This window comes from Penicillium riverlandense (genome assembly GCF_028828495.1).
Source record: "Penicillium riverlandense strain IBT 135883 chromosome Unknown utg000008l_segment0_segment0, whole genome shotgun sequence".
NCBI classification, from domain to species: Eukaryota; Fungi; Ascomycota; class Eurotiomycetes; order Eurotiales; family Aspergillaceae; genus Penicillium; species Penicillium riverlandense.
The window spans coordinates 1,989,683-2,013,393 of record NW_026643199.1 but is presented as its reverse complement, the minus strand read 5'-3'; the positions used below and the strand labels follow the sequence as shown (position 1 = coordinate 2,013,393).

General features: G+C 52.3%; 8 protein-coding genes across 8 annotated transcripts; 5 read left to right on the top strand and 3 right to left on the bottom strand.

The window, feature by feature from the left end:
- Positions 1-1,004: 1,004 nt before the first annotated feature.
- N7474_009819 (phosphatidylinositol N-acetylglucosaminyltransferase) lies at positions 1,005-3,807 on the top strand (the record flags this gene model as incomplete). The annotated part of the gene is made up of 4 exons (XM_057201229.1): positions 1,005-1,124; positions 1,522-2,800; positions 2,856-3,406; positions 3,463-3,807. The coding sequence occupies 4 exons, from the start codon at positions 1,005-1,007 to the stop codon at positions 3,805-3,807; spliced, it is 2,295 nt and encodes a 764-aa protein (XP_057049216.1).
- Positions 3,808-4,464: 657 nt separating this feature from the next.
- On the bottom strand, positions 4,465-4,962 carry N7474_009818 (uncharacterized protein; the record flags this gene model as incomplete). Its single annotated transcript, XM_057201228.1, has 4 exons — positions 4,465-4,557; positions 4,653-4,723; positions 4,777-4,814; positions 4,922-4,962. 4 exons carry the CDS (start codon positions 4,960-4,962, stop codon positions 4,465-4,467), a joined length of 243 nt encoding a protein of 80 aa, XP_057049215.1.
- Positions 4,963-5,126: 164 nt separating this feature from the next.
- Positions 5,127-7,412, top strand: N7474_009817 (exosome nuclease subunit RRP6; the record flags this gene model as incomplete). The annotated part of the gene is made up of 1 exon (XM_057201227.1): positions 5,127-7,412. The coding sequence occupies one exon, from the start codon at positions 5,127-5,129 to the stop codon at positions 7,410-7,412; it is 2,286 nt and encodes a 761-aa protein (XP_057049214.1).
- Positions 7,413-7,790: 378 nt separating this feature from the next.
- N7474_009816 (uncharacterized protein) lies at positions 7,791-8,354 on the bottom strand (the record flags this gene model as incomplete). The annotated part of the gene is made up of 2 exons (XM_057201226.1): positions 7,791-8,055; positions 8,149-8,354. The coding sequence occupies 2 exons, from the start codon at positions 8,352-8,354 to the stop codon at positions 7,791-7,793; spliced, it is 471 nt and encodes a 156-aa protein (XP_057049213.1).
- A 3,664-nt stretch (positions 8,355-12,018) lies between these two features.
- On the top strand, positions 12,019-14,550 carry N7474_009815 (Ras GTPase activating protein IRA2; the record flags this gene model as incomplete). The annotated part of the gene is made up of 4 exons (XM_057201225.1): positions 12,019-12,232; positions 12,285-12,418; positions 12,479-14,330; positions 14,390-14,550. 4 exons carry the CDS (start codon positions 12,019-12,021, stop codon positions 14,548-14,550), a joined length of 2,361 nt encoding a protein of 786 aa, XP_057049212.1.
- Positions 14,551-15,879: 1,329 nt separating this feature from the next.
- Positions 15,880-17,028, top strand: N7474_009814 (SEC14 family lipid-binding protein; the record flags this gene model as incomplete). The annotated part of the gene is made up of 3 exons (XM_057201224.1): positions 15,880-16,121; positions 16,233-16,356; positions 16,420-17,028. The coding sequence occupies 3 exons, from the start codon at positions 15,880-15,882 to the stop codon at positions 17,026-17,028; spliced, it is 975 nt and encodes a 324-aa protein (XP_057049211.1).
- Positions 17,029-17,887: 859 nt separating this feature from the next.
- N7474_009813 (uncharacterized protein) lies at positions 17,888-18,817 on the bottom strand (the record flags this gene model as incomplete). Its single annotated transcript, XM_057201223.1, has 2 exons — positions 17,888-18,577; positions 18,647-18,817. The coding sequence occupies 2 exons, from the start codon at positions 18,815-18,817 to the stop codon at positions 17,888-17,890; spliced, it is 861 nt and encodes a 286-aa protein (XP_057049210.1).
- Positions 18,818-19,141: 324 nt separating this feature from the next.
- N7474_009812 (uncharacterized protein) lies at positions 19,142-23,468 on the top strand (the record flags this gene model as incomplete). Its single annotated transcript, XM_057201222.1, has 3 exons — positions 19,142-20,236; positions 20,289-20,651; positions 20,904-23,468. The coding sequence occupies 3 exons, from the start codon at positions 19,142-19,144 to the stop codon at positions 23,466-23,468; spliced, it is 4,023 nt and encodes a 1,340-aa protein (XP_057049209.1).
- Between the last annotated feature and the right edge of the window lie 243 nt (positions 23,469-23,711).

Sequence of the window (23,711 nt, the reverse complement as noted above, 5' to 3'; positions counted from 1 at the left end):
CAACGACAAAGCTCGTGTAGGGGTGCGGGTGTGGAGAAATTTTTATGATTATTGGGTTATTGTTTCGGAGAGATACGGGGCCTGTCGCATCTCCCTCTCCTAGATGATGCGCATCTCCTTCAATTGACAACTCTGAAGCGTATAAGGAGCAATAGTCTGCCACTCATTTGACGTTTCTTATCAGAAAAGACACAAATTGGAAGAGCTAGTTCTCTCTGACATTCGCTTTCTGAGCTTTCGTAATTTAGTAGCGCAGAGAACTGTTAGGCTTTGAATGGGAATAAATTCCTATCCTATACGGAATAATCATGAGTAATTGCTAATCAATCTGGATGCTGGATGCTGTATATGGGTCCCCAAGTTTCTGTCTGAACATTTTTCCCTATAGCGTAGTTAAGCATTACTACGACATTCGTTACTATTTATACCTCCTATAGCAGACGGTGTTAAAGACGATGTTAAGACACTTTCTGTAGGACTTCAACGCTGACTTTTAAGTTTAAACACTATCCAGTACGTTTGTGACAATATAGCTCTATATTTTTGTTTCTACTCTATGTAACCACTCATCCATCATCCCACCGTCTTCAAGCCCCATTTGATCCATCTCATTTTGTAGGTTTCAGGACTAATGGACCAAAAGGTCTGGACTATGTGGTTTGGCATAATGTCATTTTTCTTGGTCGAGGGCGGACCTCAGGGCGGTAAATCTTTAATTATGGGATTAGTCATGTTGTCCCTTTTGCGACGATCGGCTGCCGTATCCAGGCGCGGAATCCAATCGCTGAGCAGGCATCAATCATCGCCGCCGATACGCCCACCAGCAGTGACCCTGCTGATCCCTCCGTCCCTCCAGTACTTCTCATTCTCAGTTCGCTCGTTTATCTACTACCTGCCTACCTCATCGCACCGGATTGACAACTCCCCCCGGAAATAATTCTCCCTCGAAACAATCTCAGCTATGCGCGCCAGCTAAAAGTGGACCACTGAGCGACCTTGAATTCATGCACCCCTTTTCCGTCCTCACCCTTGGGATCTTCGTCGCGGGCTACACCACTGCCAGGTGGGATCTTGTTACCCGGCTTTACGAATTGGCTATCTTTGCGTGGGATCACGGCGTCGTGGTAGGTGTTCCTTATTTTTCCTTGTCCGTGTCGGTCTTTGCGTCTTGCTTGTCTTGTCTTCGGCCCACCCCTCCGTGGGCCTGACCACACCCATCCAAGTGCCACTGCCCGTTTCGTTTTGTGCTGGTCTGACTGATACATGTTTTGATAGACACGCACCGCGAAGGGATTCCTCTTCCTCTCTGTCTTCTTCTTCCTGCTCGTTCTGCCTATCAACCACCTTGCGGCGAAGGAGGGCAAATTGGTGAGCTTCCACCACCTCCATTACCGTCTTTCGAGGGACCATGGATTTGGCTGACGGTTTTTGTGATATGCTAGCACCCGCGACACATAAATTTCGGCGTCTCGGCTCGGGAACAATTACGCCGGCGCGGTTCGTTCTAATACTGTGCGGGAGGATGACAACATGCTCATGAGCGATGGACTGCTGCGGGTGTTCTGGCCGTATGATCTCCCGCGATCTTCGTCGCCGGGGGTGATTATCGGTTGGCGGAATTCGGAGCTTGATCTTTTTGTGCTCACGGTGCTCGAAGATGTGGAGCCGCGTAAAGTCGACAATGCGCTTCGTGCCGGGATCCTCTTTCGGAATAGTCCGCACCCTATTGTGCGTATCTTCACTCTCTGTGGTCGGTCTCAGATGCATGTCCTGGGGTCGACAAATTCGCCTGATCCACCAGCTGCGTTTAGCCCCTCCCATCTCTATGTGACCACTCATCCGCCATCCAAGGCTCCGCGGATCTTCTGTCCTCCAGAGGCGAATTTGTCTGTTCAGGTTGTCATGTACCATCGTCCGCATCCGACGAGAATGGAGTACATGTCTCTGGAGCCGATTTCCCTTGCTCTGGGTGATAAGGCAGCTACGGCGAAAATATGGGGTCCGGTTGTCAGCAAGATTGAGTCCGAGGAAGAGAATGAGAAGAGCCGGTCCGAGATGCTGGTCGAGAAGTTGAAACTTCATACGGTGGTCAAGCATATTCCGTCACAGAAGGAACAGGCCCTCCCGCTCATTGTCAACCAAGTCAACTGCGCCTATGAGATGGCGCAGCTCATGCACAAGAATAGCCACCTCATTGGTATCCGGGCTAAGAGGAGTATGAGTGTCGGCGAACGCGTGGTGGAATCCGCAACTACTCTGTGGGGTCTTTTTGTCCTCTTCGTGGCCCATATCTGCTGGCAATGGATCTGGCCCGTTATCACAAGATTCTTTGTCATTGGTCTCGTGGTGCATCGATCTATCGCAGAGATTGTCCTGCAGGTCCTCGAATGGCGGGCGCGGCCTGATGCTGCTGCTCTGAAGGACATTTCGGCGACAGCGCAGCAGGTCGATATACGACTGCAACAGTTCTGTTACTGGCCGATCCAATACAGCAAGCTTCGCCAGAGAAAGGATAATTGGGAGAGTGTCACTACAAGCCACCCGGATTATATTCGATTCTACAACAGCTTGTGGCTCGTTGCCAACGACGTGATTATTGGGATCGCTCTGGGGTCTTATATCATTGACAACGCGAATTGGGTGGCTTCTCAAATCAATACCGTTCTCACTGGTTGGACTGTCGAAGGGCTTCAGCGCACTATCTCATGGTTGATGGACTGGCCAGCCGGTCTGAAGTTGAACAACGAACTTGCTGCCTTCCTGGGTGACTTGTTCCTGTGGGTCATCGAGAACTGGGCGGGTGAGTACATCTTAATTTGCCTATTGCTGTCAGCGCTAAATATTTGTGGATCTAGCTTGCATTGCCAACCTACAACCTTACCTACCTCACCTGATCTACGTTGTCGGATGCTCCAGCTTCGCCGGAGCCAGCATGCCCATCGCCGTATTTTCCGACTTACTTTCCATCCTGACAGTCCACATCTACTCCTTCTATATTGCATCCGCCCGCATCTTCAATTGGCAGCTCACCATCATTATCTCTCTGTTCCACCTTTTCCGCGGCAAAAAGCGGAATGTCTTACGCAACCGAATAGACTCATGCGATTACGACCTCGACCAGCTGCTGCTCGGCACCATCTTATTCACCGTCCTTTTCTTCCTTCTGCCTACTGTCATTGTCTTCTACCTGACCTTTGCATCGGCTCGGATGTTGATCATCTCTATGAAAGCGGCGTTTGACACGTGTCTTGCGTTCCTGAATCATTTCCCGCTCTTCGCGCTGATGCTGCGAGTGAAGGATTCGCGGCGCCTGCCAGGTGGTATTCGATTTGAGCTTCGAGACGAACCTGAAAAGCATGTCCCAGGCTCTGAATCATCCGTCCGGGCTTCCTACATCCATCTCGAGGTATGCACCTATATGATCCGATGTCCCAGCGCACCCACTAACTAAAGTCTATCTAGTCCGTCCCACTACCGCTACGGGCCATGTTCGACCAATACTTCCAGCTAGGTCATCGACTTCGAAAGCACTACCTTGCACCGCGGGTCATATTCTGTCTCGTCACCGGCCGTTTCGTTCCACCCATCCACCGCCGCAATCTGTACAGCATGCAGTATAGCATGCTTCCCGCGCACCGCGCAGGTATGGCCGAGGTATGGGCGCTTCTGACCCAGCCCAAGAAAAGCAGCAGCGGTGGTGGTGCAGCCGGCTCGATGGGAGGAGGTATCGGTTCCTTGGGCAATCCTGTGCCCAAAGTTCCCGCGAATTTCGTTCAGGGCGATCTGAGGAGACGGGGTCACCGCTGATGCCGCTTTGTCTCATGGTATATAGTGCTCGTGCAGAATGCTCAACCGAGATGGTTAACCGAGCATCAGCATGTCCCAATCAAGGATATTAATATTTTTTCACTTCAACCAATCTTTTCCGTCAATATCCTGGTCGTGCTATGCAGCTAACGTGTGTGTAGAAAATTAAGGTGGGTGGTAGGCTCACCATCCCAGAGGTACATGTCCAGAAAAGTAAAATCATGCTGATCACGCTGACGAATTCAGACTTAGGTGCATGTTTGCTGTGGTTGCATGGTTTCCTCATATAGCGTATTTGGGTACTTAGTACTAGCTATAGTGATGCGTTGCATAGCGGGCGCAGGGGAGTTGAAGTTGATCAAATCGGAAGTTTGTGTAGCCATCCAGAACCCAGGTCTAGTTCTTTATTGTTGCCCCCTAATAACAACCCAAGTGGTAGAGAATGTCCAAGCAGAAAGGAGAGGTCGGTCTATGCAGACGGAGATGAGATATAGTATATACACGGTAAATGAAGCCAAATCCAAACGCCCACCCATGGAGTCAGTCAACCATGGGAAATGCTCGTCATCGCTGAAACCAACTAGACGGATTCAAAACGCGGTCATGTATTCGCTCATCTTACATGCCTCGCGGAGAAGTAAAAAGGAACAGACTAGACTAGGACTTTTTGAGAAACTCCGAGTCCGTCTCGCTACTGCTCTTCCGGGCGTCATCTAGCATCGATTCAATGCCTCTCTCCTTGAGAGATTTCTATTCTCGCCGCAATCATGTCTAAGTTAGCCGCAGATTCGTTTCTTAAATATTTGGTTTTTCTTTCTTTGGCAAAGCGCAAAGCAAGAACTTACATTTAGACAAGACTTGTACTTGGCGAAGAGTTCTTCGCAGTCGTTGGATGATGTGTTGCCACGCAGGTACTCTAGCATATAGTTAGTGATACTTATTCATGAACTGTTGAAGATATATACATACTCTCGCTGTACCATTTTAGGAAGCAGGTGTCATATTTCCTGTATGGATTTCATGGTTAGCCTTTGCATTCAGCTAGTGGCCATCTTCGGTGCTGCTCGTCTGTTCAAATCGTGTAGTCGAAGCTAGGGAATCAGATCTGACTCACTCTTTGATATCGTTGCATTCTGGAGCAATGGAGGCAGCCATAATGTCGACAGCGACAGAGGCAGAGAATGGGAGATCGTTGAAGAGAGCCGTGGAGTCATGCGAATAGTCAAGGTGTCCGGATCATCCGTTTATCCGGGTGACTTTTTTTGCCGTTCGATTTCATTTGGGTTCAACTGCAAACTACACACTACCCAAGTTACAGCATGGATTCAGCTGGAGGGTTCGCTCCCTTCCAGGACAGACTGTCATCGTCTCTGGTCCAGGTAACCCGCACTGTCGGACAGCTCTCGTCCGAAGACCTGAACTTCTACCGTACATCCAACGCTGAGCTTTCCGAGTCACTCGACGAACAGAGCGAACGCATCCTTTCCTTAACCTCTGCGGTCCTCAAAGCTGCAATTTCCGGAACCGACCTTCCCGCTCCGACCCTCCACAATGAGGAATCGGTTGAGGACAATTGGCGCGGCGTGGTGGACGTGATCGATGCGCTGCTGGAGAAAGCGGACGCCTGCTTGGATGAATTCACAGGAGTGATCAAGAAATTGAGCCCCTCGCAAGAAGAACGAGCGCCCGCGAAGAAACCGCCACAGAAATTTCCCACCATCTACGACTATGGCCCGTCCAAGATCCCCAAGCCCCAACTGCTGTTCGACCACAAGCCCGATAACTACGATCTCGGTCCCTTCCGGCCTCTGCTCAAAACAAAGCCGCATGCAATTGTCCCGCTGGAGGAATCATTACAAACTCGCGAGGTGGATGGCAAGACGGGCTATCCGTCCCCGTACGAGGCTGAGATCCGCGCTGCGAAGTACCCGAAATCGGTCTACGAGGTCTCTCCTCCGATAGACTACCTCCCCTTTGAAAGTACGGCGGCTACGTTTGTTGATACACTGGAGGGAGCCAAGGAGATGCTTGAAGAGCTCAAGAAGGCGAAGGAAATTGCGGTTGATCTGGAACATCACGATGTGCACTCCTACCATGGTCTTACCTCGCTGATGCAGATCAGCACTCGCGAGAAGGACTGGGTGGTGGATACCTTGCAGCCGTGGCGGGAAGAACTCCAGATGCTCAACGAAGTCTTTGCGGACCCAACCATCCTCAAGGTCCTGCACGGATCCACCATGGATATCATCTGGCTGCAGCGCGATCTGGGCCTGTATCTTGTCGGGCTCTTCGATACTTTCCACGCGGTATCTGCGCTGGGTTGGCCGAAGCGAAGTTTGAAGGTTCTTTTGCAGAAGCTGGTCAACTTTGAGGCCGATAAGCGCTACCAGATGGCCGATTGGCGGGTTCGTCCGCTTCCAGATGGTATGTTCGACTATGCCCGCTCGGATACACACTACCTCCTCTACATTTACGATCTTCTACGCAACGAACTTGTCGAGTCCTCGACGAAGGCAGCGAACCACATCGATTACGTGCTGGAGCGCTCCAAAAATGAGGCGTTGCAACGGTACGAGCGGCCGGTGTATGATGCGGCAAATGGACTCGGTCCAGGCGGCTGGTACGATTTACTGTCACGCAACCCCGGAGTTCTGCCCAAGGAACAGTTTGCCGTTTTCAAGGCTGTTCACCAGTGGCGTGATGAGGTGGCACGAGCTGAGGACGAAGGCTGGCAGTGCGTGTTTCCTAGACATATGCTCTTCAAACTAGCCCAGACCATGCCGCTTGACATGGGCGTCTTACTCCGAACTCTGTCCCCTGTGACGCCCATCACGAAGGAGCGAGCTCATGACCTCCTCGAAGTGATCAAGAAAGCGAAAACCGAAGGTGCTACTGGTCCGGAATGGCGCGACGTGGCGCCACCGCCCAAAGCTCTTGCGAAAGCTGTAGCAGCCATTCCTCAGCCAGAGATCACCGATTTTCCTGCTGCCGAGCGCTACGAAACGTCCCAGTTTTGGGGCAATGTTCTTGAGGCATTCGAATCACCAGCTCCGCCGGCATACTCGCTCGTTGCAGCGGCTGAGGCCCTCCGACTTTCTCTTCCCCTGCCGCCCATGCCTTCGACTGTCTCTCAAACGCGTGAGAAACTGGGCACGACTGCCAAACCACCTCCATCGACTACATCTGCTCCATCGACTGTACCTGCTCCAGCCCAAGAAGAACCGAAAATCTTTACTGTAAAGGAACTCGGCGGCCCACGCAAGCGGAAGGCTGCACCCGCTGAACCGACCGAGCAAGCTCCCTCGACACCAGACGAGCTACTGGTGGAGTCGAGCAACGAGCCCGAATCCACGGAGAAGCGGCGCAAGAAATCGCGCAAGGACAAGTCCAAGAAGTCTTCACAGACGGACTCACAGCCCGAGAACGAAGAGACCCCCTTCGACTATGGCGCAGCGGAGTCCGTCTTCAACGCTGCACCTGCTCAGGCGCCCAGCAGACGCCAGAAAAAGCATTTCAACCCGTACGCCAAGGCGATGGATGCTCCCTCGGGCGCGCGGAAGCAGAATCGGGAGATTGGAGGTAAATCGCACACGTTCCGCGAATAGATTCATCTTCGAGCCTTTCCTCCTGGCGTTAGTTGGTCCTTCTCTGGGTCTTTAAAAGCATCATCGGTGTTTTGGGTTTTGATCTTTTCCGAGCATAGCGATACCTCCCATTCTGTGTAGGGGGATTAGAGTTTCACTCTTGATGTCTGTATAATATAAAGAAATGATGAGAGAGTTACTACTATCACCCAGATGGAAAGTTTTTCAAATAGACCATATTATGTATTAAGCTATCACTGTATCAAAGGAATGTATCTATCCCCGTCGCCATGCATAACAAAAAGGAGCGTGTAATCCATATCAATATTCAACTTCACAGTGTGTTCCTCCCGTATGAGCGTATGCCAGAACAAAACGCCCCATTTAGTTCAAAGGAAATTACGAGGCATTGGGAGGAATAACGCCGAGGTTCAAAGCCCCAACCCAGTCACACTTCTCTGAGAAAGCGCCATGAGCAAAGTTCTTGCACTCCCAGTCCTCGCCCTTTGAGTTAACCGAGTACTGTCCACTCCAGGTACCGTCCGAGCGAGCCACCTTGAGAGAGAAGTCATCGATCGAGGTAATGGGGCCCAGAAAACCGAATTCATAGGTGTCATCGTTGCACTTGACCATCGTGCTCTTGGGGGGATCCAAGCCATATTCCCTAGATTTGGCATTCATGTGAGTCTGGTGTTTATTGGTTTGTATATAACTGTATGTATGGAGATATGAAGATAAAATGAAAGAATGGACTCACCAGGTAACACTACAATCGGTGCTAGTGTTCGCGTTGGGGTCGTTCATGGCGAAGACCATTGTGCCGCGGTTGAAGTTCGAGTAGTTCTCGGCGGACCAGTTTTGGATGATGATCGGCTTGAAGGTGGTTGCGCGCTTCATGCTGCTGGGAGCAGCAATGGCAGAGCCAGTAGCAAGGAAGATGGTGGAGATGGCGGTGAACTTCATTTTGAATGATGATGTTGTTTAGTTGGACTTGAGCGAGTGATTTCTTTGCTTTGTTTTCTTTGAGAAGATCGAAGAGGACGTTGATGTTGATGATATTCGATCTCGGGGCATTGCATACACTCCCATTTTATATCTTTTCCACCGCATTAGGCGTACTTCACATTTGTATACAATCTCTAAAAAAAAGGCACAGAGTGAATATAAATGAGGCTATGTCCATCGGATTGAAGAACCGAGATACACCGGCAATGCAACGAGAGTATGTTACGTATGTAGATCCAACATGACTGACACAGCTACAGCCAACAACAAACACAGGATGTAAATCGATCTCATCGAAGGCTGGGCGCCTCTTTGTGGGGCCTGCGGCTGGAGAGAGCGCGCCTATCGGTTCGGACTTGGGAAGATCGTCGATCGGATAGGCGTCCAGCCTCTAAAGATATTTTTAGATGGGCCCTGGGAATGAGATGTGGGGTTGCTGGATGCAGTGAATCGCTCGTTAGACGGGGAAGCCAATACATAGCTGGCCTTAATAGAGATCGGGACGGAGTTACCTCGGTAGCTCTGAGAATGGAGTTTCACGGTGTACGTCCAGGATGAGCGGGCCCCAAGGCAGAGAATGGCTTGGGTTTGTTTCAATTCATATCGTAGAAATTCTTTCCAAGGTGAGTCTGCTAGGCCTAAAATGTCTAAGTATTAGCAAGTCCGCGTCGTCCGCATCTCTTGTAAGGCCTTCTTCAAGCTGTTGGTATGGCTAGCCTGAGCTCCCATCTAAAAATGGAATACGGCTTCTTCCTGCTGATTTGGATAGCCTTCCGAGCGTTTTTTTCAGCACGCCATAATGGGATCTAAACACCTTATCCGCGTTGGACGGGAGCTCTTTGTCTTTTGTATTATCCGCATCCGAGTCTGAAGCATTGCTTCGTTGAGAGAAGTGATAGGATGTTTTGATTAGCTACTGGTGAATATTATTAGTGTTTACAAGTGACTCCTAAATTTACTCATCTGTAGTGGTGTGTAGTAAATAGTTTTCTGTCCAGTCTAAGGGAGAAGTGGTGGATATATATTCTGCTCAGCGGCCTAGTCAATAATTGTCTTGAGTCACATCATCCTCATGGTAGTGAGCCCGGTTTACTTCAGAATCCGACTAAGACATCTGTATGCAAAACGTGCAGCGGATAGCTACATTAGTTCACGTGGCAGAGGTGGCTCAACTGTACTCTCTGGGGATAGGTGCTGGTGATTTGATTTGACGCTATGGCTTTGTTGAGCCTCCACACGGAGGACCCGTCATCTGTGGCAGTACAGCCACACGGCGGGTATTAATATCGAGGGTGGCACACATGATTAACTTGCCGGTCTTCAAGGCAGATTGTAAATCTAGGTTCTTATTAGCTTGCAATGAGTCCGCCCGAATAAGTGTTCTACTTATTTTTTCATGCTAGAAACATGGTGCTTTCAGTTGATCCATTATTGCAGCTACAATTATCCATGGCTGTGATCAACTGCGATTAAGTGACCCTCGTCTATACTCTGGTGGCCTGACAAGCCCCGCAGCAGCTATAATCGCTACGTAGTATTTCAAGACTATTGCGTCAACCCGCACTAGAATTGCTACATGTACAATAGTGCCAAGAGACAATGACACGAGTTGAGATAGCAGAAATACATGTGCAGTGCATTATGCATTGTAACCCGCTCTGCATCTCTGAAGAATCCTGCATATCAATTGCATCCGAACTCAAATTCTCTAGCTCTTCTGACCTTGGCTTGGTCTGTGCATACCAGCCAGATCCTCGCCAGAGCTAACTAACTAACTCTCTCCCCCGCTAAAAATCGCCCGGAAGAGTCTAGGATGTCTGCCCCCGTTGCATCGCCTCGGCCGTCGCCCGCGCTTGCATGCATCGTCCCGCCGTCGTTCGTGCTGCCAGTACCCCCGTAGCGCAGCGCGGAATGGGGAAGCTAGACCAAGATTAGTTACTACAAATTAGGACCCCCGATCACCCGACATAATCATCATGATGATGATTACAATCGCCGCATGGGCCATGACTCCCCCGCCAAAAGCGAGAATGTAAGGTTCGACGGCGGCCGAATACACTTTTTTGGGATCTTCGACGAAACGGGCAGAGATCGTTCGACCGCTGGACATGGTAAGTGGTAATCGACGTCGATCTGCTGAGCCCAATTTCGCTGGTAAATTAGTTGAGGTCCGATCTACGAATCCTCTTAGCGCGTTTCTTGGACATATCGCCTTGAAGAATAGTGAGGTACTACGAAGGAGTCCATACCAGGATGGAGGGCTCGGAAGGCCAGACATGCACCCGTTCAGGGGCAGCATGCATGGGTTCGTTCGTTCTCTCCACAGAAAAAACAACATTCCGCGTCCCACCGGATCCACTCTGCTGCGCATTTACCCCTGAGCGGGAGAGCGAGATGGAATGGAGGCAACAGAAGCGAAAAACAAGAAATCGAAAAAGAAAACATGCTCAGCGCGTCTATCCCCGCATGGCAGACAACTGAACAACTAACCAAGGAACTTTGTATCCGAAGGAGCCAAAAAGGCAAGCTCGGACCGCCGTCAGATCCCAACCAGCTGCACATCCCAGTCGGGCGGAAATGGCGGGTACGAGAATTCGGGATCTGCTGCATAGCTAGCATGACATTACTTACCTCACTACTGAGACATCCGGGTTGGTTAACAGGAAGAGGAGAACCACATCAGGAAATCAACCTGAAACCACCTGAGCAGTCTCGTGGATGTCTTAGCCCCCGAAACAGGTAATTGACCATCCCGGCCCACTTGGGAGTCAGTGCGGATGTCAATGACCGTTGACGCAGGTACCGAAAGGTGTTGTAATAAATCGTTAATCAGGAAATGAAGTCCAATGGACACGTATCAATTGTAAGGGTCGTGTCCTCTGAGAATGGTCCGTAGTACATGTACTGTAGTAGTGTTGACCCCTATCTCCAGGTATACTATTATCAGTCTCCCCGGAGGTTATCCGAGTGGCAAAAAGCGCACTGGGCCAGGGGTAAAGACCACTCCCCTTGCATTATTCAAAGAAGAATCATAGGTAGTGAGCATAGTCGTGAGTACATAGTTAACTAACCAACTAAGGCAAATCAATCATGATTGACCTGCTCCACCGCTGCATCCACTTCGCCCATCCCTCTCTCTCCCCCCCCCCCCCCTCTTCGACTCTCCTTCCACTTCTCTCCTTCTCCCTTTTCCCCCTTCACTCACGCCCAACCCACCCACTCTCTCTCCCTCTGTCGGTCACGCGTCAACTCCTGACCTCAACTCTTTCAGCTCCGCCCTTTGGTCACCTAATTCTGCCGGTTCAGCCCGTATCTCGGCTCCGTTCGACCGCCTGCGTTTTCCGCTGCCCTTTCCGTGGTCGAACAAGAACTTTCTTTTCCACCCCTGGGTGCCTGACCTACTCGGCTTGCCAACCCGGATTCCACCGCCGTTCTGCCTCTGCGCATTCCAATCCACGATACCGACTCAGCAGGAGCCTGCGAAGATTTCCCAACCCTTTCACCCCCTCAACACTCTCCCAAGTCTCGCGCGCCCGCCACCATTGACATCGAGTCTCTCTCTCGGTCGTCGACGGTGCGCGCAATATAACCCACAGGCGATCCCCGGTCGCCCGTTCCCACAATGTCCGTTGCGACGATGCTACAGCCTGCATCGAGAGCATCCCGAGCCTCCTCCTCGTCCTCGTCCTCGTTTCAGCCCGTCGCACGACAGACCACCATGTCGTCCCACGATACTCGGTCGCTCCGCCAATCCAAGCGGATGTCGGTCACCGCTTTGTACCTGTCCATGTCGGCCAAGGACAGGGACTTGGAGATTTCTGATGATTTGGCACGAGGTGCGTTGCTCGCTTTTAATATGTGTGAATACCGACTGACATGCACGAACAGCACAAAAGCACCTGCGCGATTTGAAGAGCAAGATTTCTTCGCAGTCCAAGAAGAACTTCGTCCTCGAGAAAGATGTGCGGTACCTGGATTCTCGGATAGCGCTCCTGATTCAAAATCGGATGGCTCAGGAGGAGGTAAGATGCGAATCAAAATGAACTGCGGAGGTTTGTTACCTAACTCGCATTTTCCAATAGCAAAACGAAGTCGCCAGTCACCTCGACGACGCGATCGATCCCCAAGAAGGGTTCTTCCCGAACGACGATCGCACCCAGAAGTACGGCAACCTCCTTTTCCTCCTTCAGTCGGAGCCCCGCCATATTGCTCACCTCTGCCGCCTGGTCACAATGGCGGAAATCGATTCTCTCCTGCAGACCGTCATGTTCACCATCTACGGAAACCAGTACGAGAGCCGCGAGGAACATCTGTTGCTCACCATGTTCCAGTCCGTCCTCACATACCAGTTTGACAATACCCCGGAGTACTCGTCCCTGCTGCGCCAGAATACCCCGGTCTCGCGGATGATGACCACCTACACACGTCGTGGTCCCGGCCAGAGTTACTTGAAACAGGTTCTGGCTCACCAGATCAACTCGCTGATCGAGCTGCGCGATGTGGACCTGGAGATTAACCCTCTGAAGGTCTACGAGAGCATGGTCAAGCAGATCGAGGAGGAGACGGGTACTCTGCCGGACTACCTGGCCCGGTCGGTGACCGCCGAGGATGCAGCCGCAAATGAGCAGGTGCAGGCCATCATTGCGCCGCGTCTGAAGATGTTGACGGATATTGCCAATGGCTTCCTCACCACCATTATCGATGCCGTCCATGAGACTCCCTACGGGCTCCGCTGGATCTGCAAGCAGATTCGCAGTCTTTCCCGCCGCAAGTATCCCGACGCCCAGGACCAGACCATCTGTACCCTGATCGGTGGATTTTTCTTCCTGCGATTCATCAATCCCGCCATTGTCACCCCCCGCTCATACATGCTGATCGACGCCACACCTACGGACAAGCCTCGTCGGACCCTGACCCTGATCGCCAAGATGCTGCAGAACCTGGCGAACAAGCCGTCCTATGCCAAGGAGCCCTACATGGCGAGCCTGCAGCCTTTCATCGAGTCGAACAAGGACCGGGTAAACAAGTTCCTGCTCGACCTTTGTGAAGTGCAGGACTTCTATGAGAGCCTAGAGATGGACAACTACGTGGCCCTGTCGAAGCGGGACCTCGAGCTGCAAATCACTCTCAATGAGATGTACGCCATGCATAGCCTTTTGGAGAAGCACATTTCGGTGCTTGCCCAGGACCAGTACTCGCACCTATCCATGCTCCTGCAGGAGCTAGGCACCGCACCAGCACAGTTGCCTCGCAAGGAGAACCGAACCATCACAGTGCCGCTGTTCAGCCGATGGGAAACTGCTCTGGATGACTTGACGGCTGCCCTTGACATCACGCAGGAAGAGGTGTTTTTCATGGAGGCCAAGTCTACTTTTGTCCAGATCCTCCGGTCTCTACCCCACAACTCCTCAGTGGCCCGCCGGCCCCTTCGCCTGGATCGCATCGCTGAGGCTGCCGCCACTCTGAAGAACGACGCCGTGATGGTCCGGAAGGGCATCCGCTCCATGGAACTGCTGAGTCAGCTGCAGGATATGGGCGTGATTGACCGCTCCGATGAATTCAGCCTGCTCCGGGATGAGGTGGAGCAAGAGTTGGTCCACCTTGGTTCGCTGAAGGAAAAGGTTGTGGAGGAAACCGGACAGCTGGAGTCTGTGTTCTCCACCATTCGCGATCACAACACCTATTTGGTCGGCCAGCTGGAGACCTACAAGTCCTACCTTCATAACGTGCGCAGCCAATCCGAGGGCAAGTCGCGCAGTACTGCCAAAGAGCAGAAGAAGCAGGAGTTGGGGCCGTACAAATTCACTCACCAGCAGCTGGAGAAGGAAGGCGTCATTCGTCGCAGCAACGTTCCGGAGAACCGGCGGGCCAATATCTACTTCATGTTCAAGAGCCCGTTGCCGGGGACATTCGTTATCAGTCTACACTACAAAGGTGAGTCTTGCTCTGACAATCAAGTGTGAGAGGGAGAAGAGACTAACAAGGATCAATAGGACGGGCTCGTGGACTGCTGGAACTCGATCTCAAGCTTGATGATCTCCTTGAGATGCAGAAGGACAACCTCGAGGACCTTGATTTGGAGTATGTCCAGTTCAACGTCTCGAAGGTGCTGACGCTTCTGAACAAACGCTTTGCACGCAAGAAGGGCTGGTAAGGGATCTCGTCCCCAAGGCCCATGCGTCCCACGTTCCTCCCCTACGAATTGAAACGAGACCGAGCCGAATGATTCCCTCCGTGATTCTCTCAGTGCGGTTCAATTCCCACTGTTGACTCCGGCTTAGCGGATTGATTATTTGCGATGATCTGATGGCATTAATATATGTCCCTTATACTGCTTTTCATATCATCATCCTTGATGGACCAGGGTTTGCCTTGTGCAACTACTTCCCTCGTCCATGGCTGCGGGCGGTCTATGCGCCCCGTGTGAATGTTGTCTATATACACGAACATACCCCCGATGGAGGAAGATGCGGGACTTTTCCCCGCTGGTTCGGGCGAGAGCCGAGCATCTAGCTTCCATCCCGTTTTTCTTTGGGATTTACTCTTTCCCTTTTTTTGTGGCTTTTTCATGGTCTATACCCAACGCATATTTTGTGTTTTTGAGCTGCTGGGCATCATGTTTTCACCCCAATTTGGCTATGCGTTCTGTAATCCTATCGTTGTGCTTTTCCTTCATCATCCCCATTACCGCCTGGACTCCAGATGCGTTGTGTATAATAATACCTAGTCTGCGGTTGTCTGCCTGCGTTCAGTCGAATACCCGTTGTGTCCTTTCAGTTCTTAAATAAAGTGCCCTTTCGGATTTTCACTGATTAACTAGTAGTTGTACCCACCTGCCGATCCTGGCCAGACCACAACACACTATAACTAAATCAATGCAGGTGGACTGGGACGACACCGCCACCTGCCCATCCCCCTCTCTGGTTGTTTAACGTTTGACTTTGTAGAACCCGTTAAGGACTCAATCAGGATCTGCGCGGGGGGTCAAGGTAGAGCTGACATAGGGTTCCGTTTGCGGATAATGACCAACGACAACACCCTCTGCAATCAGAAGGAATAATGAGGTTAGGAATGGTCAATTGTCTTGTTGGCTAACGGGAGAAGCACACTAGCTCCGAGCAAAAAAAAGTTACCGGAATCGGCTGCCCCTAATTAAGGAAGAGAGGAAAAAAAAACAAACAGGATTTGCCGGCTGAGGCGGCTAGAACGAAGGGGGGAAAACCAAAAAAAAAAAATCATCATCACACGCTTAACCAAATGCAACATCGAATCAGCCCCTTCTAATTAGTGAAACTATTTCTCTGCCTGTTGCTGCTGGGCTCTTAAGTTATCTTGACTTCTCCAAGTGGCCAACTTGCCCCTTCCGCCTTCCCGCTTTCTTCACTCCCACCTCTCCCTCTTCCTCCCTCATTTACTTTTCCCACCCACATTTCTCTTCCCCCCACTATCCTCTCTCCCCAATTCTCCCCATTTCATCATCACAATGGCGGCCCCTGCAGAGCGTACCCTCGATCTCGACCCCAAGTATGACGATTACGACTTCCCCACCACCGCGCCGGAGCCACAGCCTGGCCACCCGGGCCACACCACGCCGGAGCAGGATGAGAAGGTCAAGCAGCTCCGCTCGGAGCTGGAGGAGCTGGGCTATACCCAGCGATTGGACACTCTGACTCTGTTGCGGTTCCTGCGTGCTCGCAAGTTCGACGTTGAGGCGTCCAAGTCCATGTACGTCGCCCACTTCTACACTCTCGGAGACTAGGCTCGCTGTCGGCCGATGCGGTCTCTTTGAACCCCTTTACTTTTGTGAGTGCGATGATGGACTAATCCAATTCACAGGTTCGTGACCTCTGAGAAGTGGCGGAAAGATTTCGGCACCGATGAGTTGGCGGGCACTTTCAACTACGAGGAGAAGGCGAAGGTGTTTGAATACTATCCTCAGTACTACCACAAGACGGACAAGGTGGGTTTTTTTTATTGACACTCATCCGGAGAAGAAGGCTAATATGCAATTCGAAATAAACAGGACGGACGGCCCGTCTACATTGAGAAGCTCGGCAAGATCGACCTCAATGCCATGTACAAGATCACGACCGGCGAGCGCATGCTACAGAACCTGGTCACCGAGTACGAGAAGCTGTCGGACCCGCGGTTGCCCGCGTGCTCGCGCAAGGCCGGCCAGCTGATGGAGACGTGCTGCACGATCATGGACCTGAAGGGCGTCGGCATCACCAGCGTCCCCTCCGTGTACGGCTACGTGCGCCAGGCCTCTGACATCTCGCAGAACTACTACCCAGAGCGTCTGGGCAAGCTGTACCTCATCAACGCCCCCTGGGGATTCAGCAGCGTCTTCAGCGTCGTCAAGGGCTTCCTGGACCCCGTCACTGTCAACAAGATCCACGTTCTGGGCAGTGGGTACCAGAAGGAGCTGCTGGAGCAGGTCCCCGCTGAGAACTTGCCCGTTGAGTTCGGCGGTACCTGTCAGTGTGAGGGTGGCTGTGAACTCTCGGACATGGGCCCCTGGCAGGATCCCGAGTGGGCTCGCACCCCCAAGTGGGCTCTTCCCAAGGAAGGTGGCGAGGCTGTTGTTCACAACGAGGACCCAGGCATTGAGAAGCCCGAGGCCAGCGCATAAAGGCAACCGTGGGAGTTTCCTTGCCACCAATGTCTCGCACCGCATCATCACACAAAAACAAAACAATACCCCCCCAACTCATGGAGCAAGAGAAAACCCGGATAAGGAGCCATCGGGGGGACTCCTTATCATCAGAGCGCGATCCAGATCTGCTGTCTTTACACTATTTCCCAGGTCTTTCGAGACCACACACAGAAACATCCAAACCCTCTCAAACCCCGTACATCCCTCTTTTTCCCCCCCCCCTCTCTCTCGTCCACCTGGCAGACCGGACTTTTCCTTCTGGTAGTTTCAATATCTTCGCCGACCCTCTCCCTCTCTTCCCCCGCGCCACATATCCACTTATGTATGTGGCTCATTTCACTTTCTTTTTTTGGTCGGAATCTAGATGTCCCATGGAGAGATTTGCTTTTACTGTACGTTTGCTTTGATGTTCCCACTGTTTGTTCAAAAGAAGCAGCCATGCACCCGCGCTATAGACAGGGCAGGGCAGGGCTGGATTCAAATTAAAACGGTGAAGATGGTCATTTCTTATCTTTATAGGGCGGCGACTATATACAGGAGAAAGAGCACATGCTTGGAGGCAAATGGAAGAAGCTCTGGCTAGATAATTAGATCGATGTATGTATTGAGCGCGAGTTTTGCAATGCGAACTGCCTTCGTTCGGCCTCAAGTACCATAGACCTGAAAGGGAATAAATTCACTCATGGATTGACTGCAATAATAGGAAAACATGGATATCATGATAATCAACCTCCCATCAACCAAACCAAGCCCTCGGATGAAGAAACGCCGCACCCTTTTCTTTTCAAAAGGAAGAAAGAAAGACAATAAGAACCGAATCCAAATCCAACCCAAATCACATATTCTCCACCACCTCCGCCGCCCGTACTGCCCTTTCGGCCTTGCCCACCGTCGTAGCTAGCGCATTGCCCTCGACTATTCCAGCCTCGGAAGAAGGGTCAAGATCTCCCTCCTCACCCTGTAGCCGCAGTAACATGCGCAGCGCGTTCTCGTAAGCAGCGGCCATATCCCCGCTCTGCCAGCGCTCCGTCTCTTCCTCTGTCCCCAGCGGTACCTGTAGCGTCCACGCTGGATCATGTCGCTTTCGCCGTTGGCGATGTGCGCGTGTCCGGGTAGAGGCAGATTGTTGTGCGCCCTCCTTGTCCTTATCTTGACTCGTCACGTCCTCCGATTCATCCATTGCTTCTTCCTCATCTTCTCGTTCTTGATCCTCCACCTCCTTTTCTTCTTCTTCTTCTTCTTCTTCTTCTTCCTCCTCCTCAAGTGTCCGCTTCAACAGCGCCGCATACTCCCTCGCCGCCTTCTGCGGCGCCTCCCGCCGTAACTGCGCAACACTCGTAGTTAGGGACTCCAGCTGCGCGTAAAGAGCCGTCACGCGCGACGCCAGCTCCGCATCGTAGGCCTCGTACTCGACTGTCTCGTCCGGGGCTGTGAAGGAGGCCGGGAATGGGAATTGGGGGGACGAGGAGTCGATCCCGTTTATGCTGATTGAGGAGGAGGCTGTTGTGAATGTTTCGTTTATGTACTTGAATGAATCAGCCGTGAGAATGGTATTCTTTTTCTGTTTCTATTTTCTTGGGGAATTTGGAGTTACCTCGTCGACTAGCTCCCGGACGCGTTCGCGCATTGGATCGGGTTCATTGTTGGCGGCCGAAGGGGGGAGGTGTAGGTCTAGTTTGCGTCGGGAGAGCGCGACCGTGTTGGCGTAGAGGTAGGTAAAGTCTGCTGGGGATTGCACCTCGACTTTGCGGTAGTGGGCGGCCATGATGGGTGGGAGGGATGGTGGAAGCACTGAAGGAGTAACGAATCGCGTGGGAAAACAAAAAGGCGGTGCTGCTGATCCCCGCAAAGCCCATGTTGCATCACCACTGACTTCCTCCTTCTCGCAACACTTCCTCACCCACTTTTTTCTTTTCTTTTCCCCCGTGTTACTCTTGGGTACCTCCATCAACAATGCACCCCCCATAGAGGTCATGCTCTTATCCTTTGTCCAGTTCTATTGACCGTTCTGGCCTGGGATACGTACTGCGGACAGCAGAGCGCTGTATCGTAACCGGCCCGCTTGTCCCTTGCATGCTACTCCCCCAAAATGGAGAACCAAAGCAGCATTGTCCTCGTGGACAACACTGCCCCCACTCAGCGGTCCGATGACCTCTCGCGGCGTACAACTGGACACGATCCCCAAGGCAGCCTGTCGCGGCATTTGACTCGAGTATCAGTGACGAATCAGCTTGCCAAACGAAAATATGCCAAATGGCAACCAGAGAGACTAGGAATTCCGAGCGATACCGACACTCCGATTACCAGAGAGTCATCGCGAGCGCGAGGTTCATCCGTCTCAGAGGGCAGTGTGACCCAACAGCGAAGCGGACGATCCCCGCCGGACGACGCGGGCAGGGATGTCGACTCGACGGACTTTGCCCCCTCTCGAGTCCAAAGCAGACATAATCATACGAATAGTGTCCAATCAGCTGGATCTGCGCAGCAGCAGCAGCAGCAACAACAACAACAGACCAATGAGTCTTCCGATGAAAGCAGCAAGCCAGTCTCAGAGCTGGACATTCTCTACGAGAACCAACGTGGCTGGTTCCTATTCGGGATTCCGCGCTACTCCCACGGCTCACTGCTAAATCTCGATCCCGGCGCCTGGATGACTCCAGACCGGAGGGAAAGCCCCGTGAACATCACCAATGCGCAAGTCCCAGATCCCAGCTGGGAATGGGCCTGGCGGGCCTGGTATGTCGACATGTCGGGGGACGTGGACGAGCAGGGCTGGCAGTACTCATTCTCGTTTGGGTCGTCGGCATGGCATGGCACGCAGCCCTGGTTCCACTCATTTGTCCGTCGCAGGCGATGGGTTAGACTTCGGACTAAGATTGCGGCGAAACATCGCGTTCGGTCCGATTTTGAGAAGGCTCATATGCTGACCGAAGACTACTTTACTATCCATTCTTCCAAGGGCCATAGCCGTGAGCAGAGCTCTGCGAGCCTATCCAAGCTGGCCTCGGGCTATTTGAGTCGCGCCACTACGAAGGTGGCTGAAGATGCACCCCCCGAGGAGATTGGGGACATCCCTACCTTGATGTACGCGTTGAAGCGGACTTCGATCGACCGGGAGAAAGTCGATGTCCTGAGGAAGTTCGTCCAGGAAGGAGGCGAGGAGCTGTACTATTTGAATGACAAGGTGAGTTGCGACCATATTCTTTCACCAACACGTTTCCTAACTCCGAACCCAGATCCCGGAGATCATGTCTATGTTCCTCTTCCAAGCGTCTCGATGGCAGTTTGTTTCGCATCTTGTCAGCGTCGTCAATGAGCTATCCAAGACAGCCGCGGATCAGGATGGAGACGGCAAGGACGCCGATCAGATCAAGCGCAAGCAGGACAACCTTGCCCGCGCGGCGGAGACGTGTCGGCTGCACATCACAGGCCCGGATGTCTTTGCCGATGACCAGGGCGAATCAGTGACGGGAATGCTGGATTTGACACCCGTGTCTCGACAAGATACTCTGCTGTCAAAACGACCGAAGTTGCCCTCTCCTCAGCTGTCGCACAAGGGGAAGGGGAAGGACATCCATGGAATTCCCATGGCAGCGGAGGTTGGCCGTGAGGGTCATCTTCAATAATTCGAGGCATTTGCTCATTGGCACATTTATTTGTCTTTCTTTTATATGCATAACATAAAGCCCTGGCTACTGTACCATACACGAATACAATTTCATTTTCAATGTTGTATACTCCCCATCGGCCATCTAGCAAAATCCTTGTCGCTTCACCGCCTTCCGTTCCTTCCCGTTCCTTCATCATCTTGGCCGAGAAAAATATCTCCCGTTCTCTCTGATCCTCAACAGCTCGTCTTTCCCTCCTCCCGCCACGCCTCAGATGCTCCAGCATCGATCCCCATGTTCTCGTGTGGCCGCCCGTGTCTAAGAAGGCGAGGTCTGTCTGCCCTCTTGGACACCGTCGTGGCTGGCCCCGATGAACCTCTCCTCTTCCTCTACCCGCGCTGGGCTACGACCGCCGTGCGACAGCGAAGACCAATCACTTCTCTGAACCCGGTCGCAGCTCCGACAAGGAACCGTCAAGCTCTTGGCTCCCTTTGCCGCCCAACTATCAGGTCGTGCCCTGTACCATCGCTCTGCCGGCAGAACAGTCAACCGCTCTCGCCCAGCTCCGGTGATAATTCTCAAGATGTCCCAGGTCTGGATGGACCTCCTATTGCGGATGGAATTGATCTCAGATATCGGAGAAGAAGGGCGGCGGCGAGGACGTCAACCAAAGACTCCTCCACTCGGCAGAAATCCTCGTTCAATATCTTCGCCGACATGGAGGATGTTGAGAACCGTGCGGTCAGGCCACCTATATCATCTGGACGGAGAAAGGCTTTGAAGGTCTCGCGATTCAAATCCGTCATACAAAGGTCCGCCGAGGACAAGAGTACAATGTGGAAGCTGTCCCCCGAGGACCGAAGGAAATTACGGAACGCAAGATTTCTCAGAATGCAGAATATCCAACGAAATCAGAGAGACATTACCTGGAACAGGGTGAAGATGCTTCTGCAGTGGATACAACAAAACTCCCGCCCATGGAGCAGGAAAGGCGACAGGCACTTGGAGATGCAAGTACCCGAAGAGACCGTCGCTCTGCTCTCTGGAATGACAGACACGGCGATGAAGGAGAATATCTGGTATTGGGCCGTGCACCATGGATGCCGCGTGCATATATTCTCCCCGAAGATAGGTAATGGGACACATCGCAAAGTTATTCTGTCGGGCTCCGAGCACGTTTTGGAGCTCGTTAGCGAGCGAATCGATCGCATCCAAAGCCTCCAGGCCAGTCGAGACCCTCGAGTCGATATTGTCACGCCGCGAATCCCTTTGGTTACCTCCACGGAGGCTTTGCGGCGCCGAAGTCTCCCGGTGCCAGTCCCACGTGGGGTGTGGAACATCAAGCAAGCGGCAAAGAAGCCGAAGCCGCTAGATAAAGTTCTGGCGGCTCGTCCAAGTCTCAGTACAGTAAGAGAGTTTACCGAGTATATCGAGGACCTTACGCATGCTACGGAGCCTAGTCAGAAAGCCAATCGTGACCCGAGCATCCCATATCAGGAACAAATTGCGCAGGAGATTATGGTGCTTTTTCGAGAAGACTCAATTCGCAAATGCCTCTCGACTGCCGCATTAAACCGCGCACTGATCTTCCTGTGTGATCATCAACGCCTTCGCCGCGCCCGTGTCGTGTTCTCGATAGCCGAACATGTTGCGACTGCAGACACGTATAACATTCTGTTGCGGTCAGCTGCGCAACATCAGCATCTGCATGTGTTCAAGTGGCTTCTTCTGTCCATGTGGCGAGTGCACATTCGCCCAAATCCAGATACATGGCTGGCGCTGCTGGAGGCCTTAGTGAATCCCCATGAGAAAGCCGCTTTGATGGCTCAAATGGCCCAGTTGGGATACTTGAAAGATACCAGTACAATTCGGCGTGCGCTCCAACTCACCGTACAAAATTCACTCCTCGTGCATTTGGAGAGCGGTCAAGGCATTGACGTCTTCGTCAATTCCATGGTCACTACCCACGGCACCAACTGGTTTTCTCCATCTCTACTGAGGGATATGTTCAGTGTGATTGCCAGACTGCGAGATTTCGACTCTGCAGAACGGTTGCTGGAGATTTGCACTCAGCATAATCTCCTCGTCGACAGCTCTTCCCTCGCTGAAATCGTGTACATGTGCCGTCGGGACATCTTCTCTGCCCTCTACTTCACAAAGCTATTCTTGGAACGCCCTTCCTTCCGCTTATCGAGCAGAACTTGGGAGCGACTGTTCCTGGTCGCCTTCAAGGGCCGCCACTACAATATCTGCCGAGTCCTTTGGCGATACGCCTGCATGAACAAAGCCGTCTCGCACAACATGAAACGCGCCGTCCTCAGCTCCCTCTCTCGCAACGTGTCTATAAAAAACAAAGACTTGCTCACCAACTGCTTTCTCCGAAGAGCCGGCAAAGTCATCATTGGCGTCCCTGGAAATAATAAAAGAGCTACATTCAAAGAATCAACCCTCAACGACCTACCCAGCGAGTTCCACGCCAACCCCATTTCCTATTTCAGGAGAGGCTTCCTGGCCGGATGGGAAGAGCGGTCTCGCCAGCTCCGCCTCGCCAAGGCCCTCGTGGCCCGCGACATCGACCTCGGTGCCAGCCTATATCGGCCCAAGCAGCCCCTGAATCTCATGCTGGATGCTGCGGCGACATTGGATCGTGAATGGCGCGATAAACTGCACGGACTGCGTGGATTGACCTTCCTTCTGGATCATATCATCGAGGTGCCTGTGTGGCGGTATGGACTCACCAAGAGCAAGAGGGCCGACAAGGCGCGCCGTGAAGGAGCTCAGGCAGAATATCCTGTTCTGATCACTTGAACAATGCACCCGCTTGATGGATGCCTAGTCCCGCAATCCACCCGCTTGATGGATGCCTAGTCTCACTTCCCCGTATTTCACATATTTGTTCCTGTGTCTCTGAATTTCCCTCACTGCGCAATATACCCCTCAGCTGGATTTTGTCGTTTCAGTCTACCATGAGAGGAGAGACGGCCTCGTGGTGATGTTGGTGGTTGTGCCTACTCATACTTCTTCCCTCCTACATATCCTGCCTTGTACATA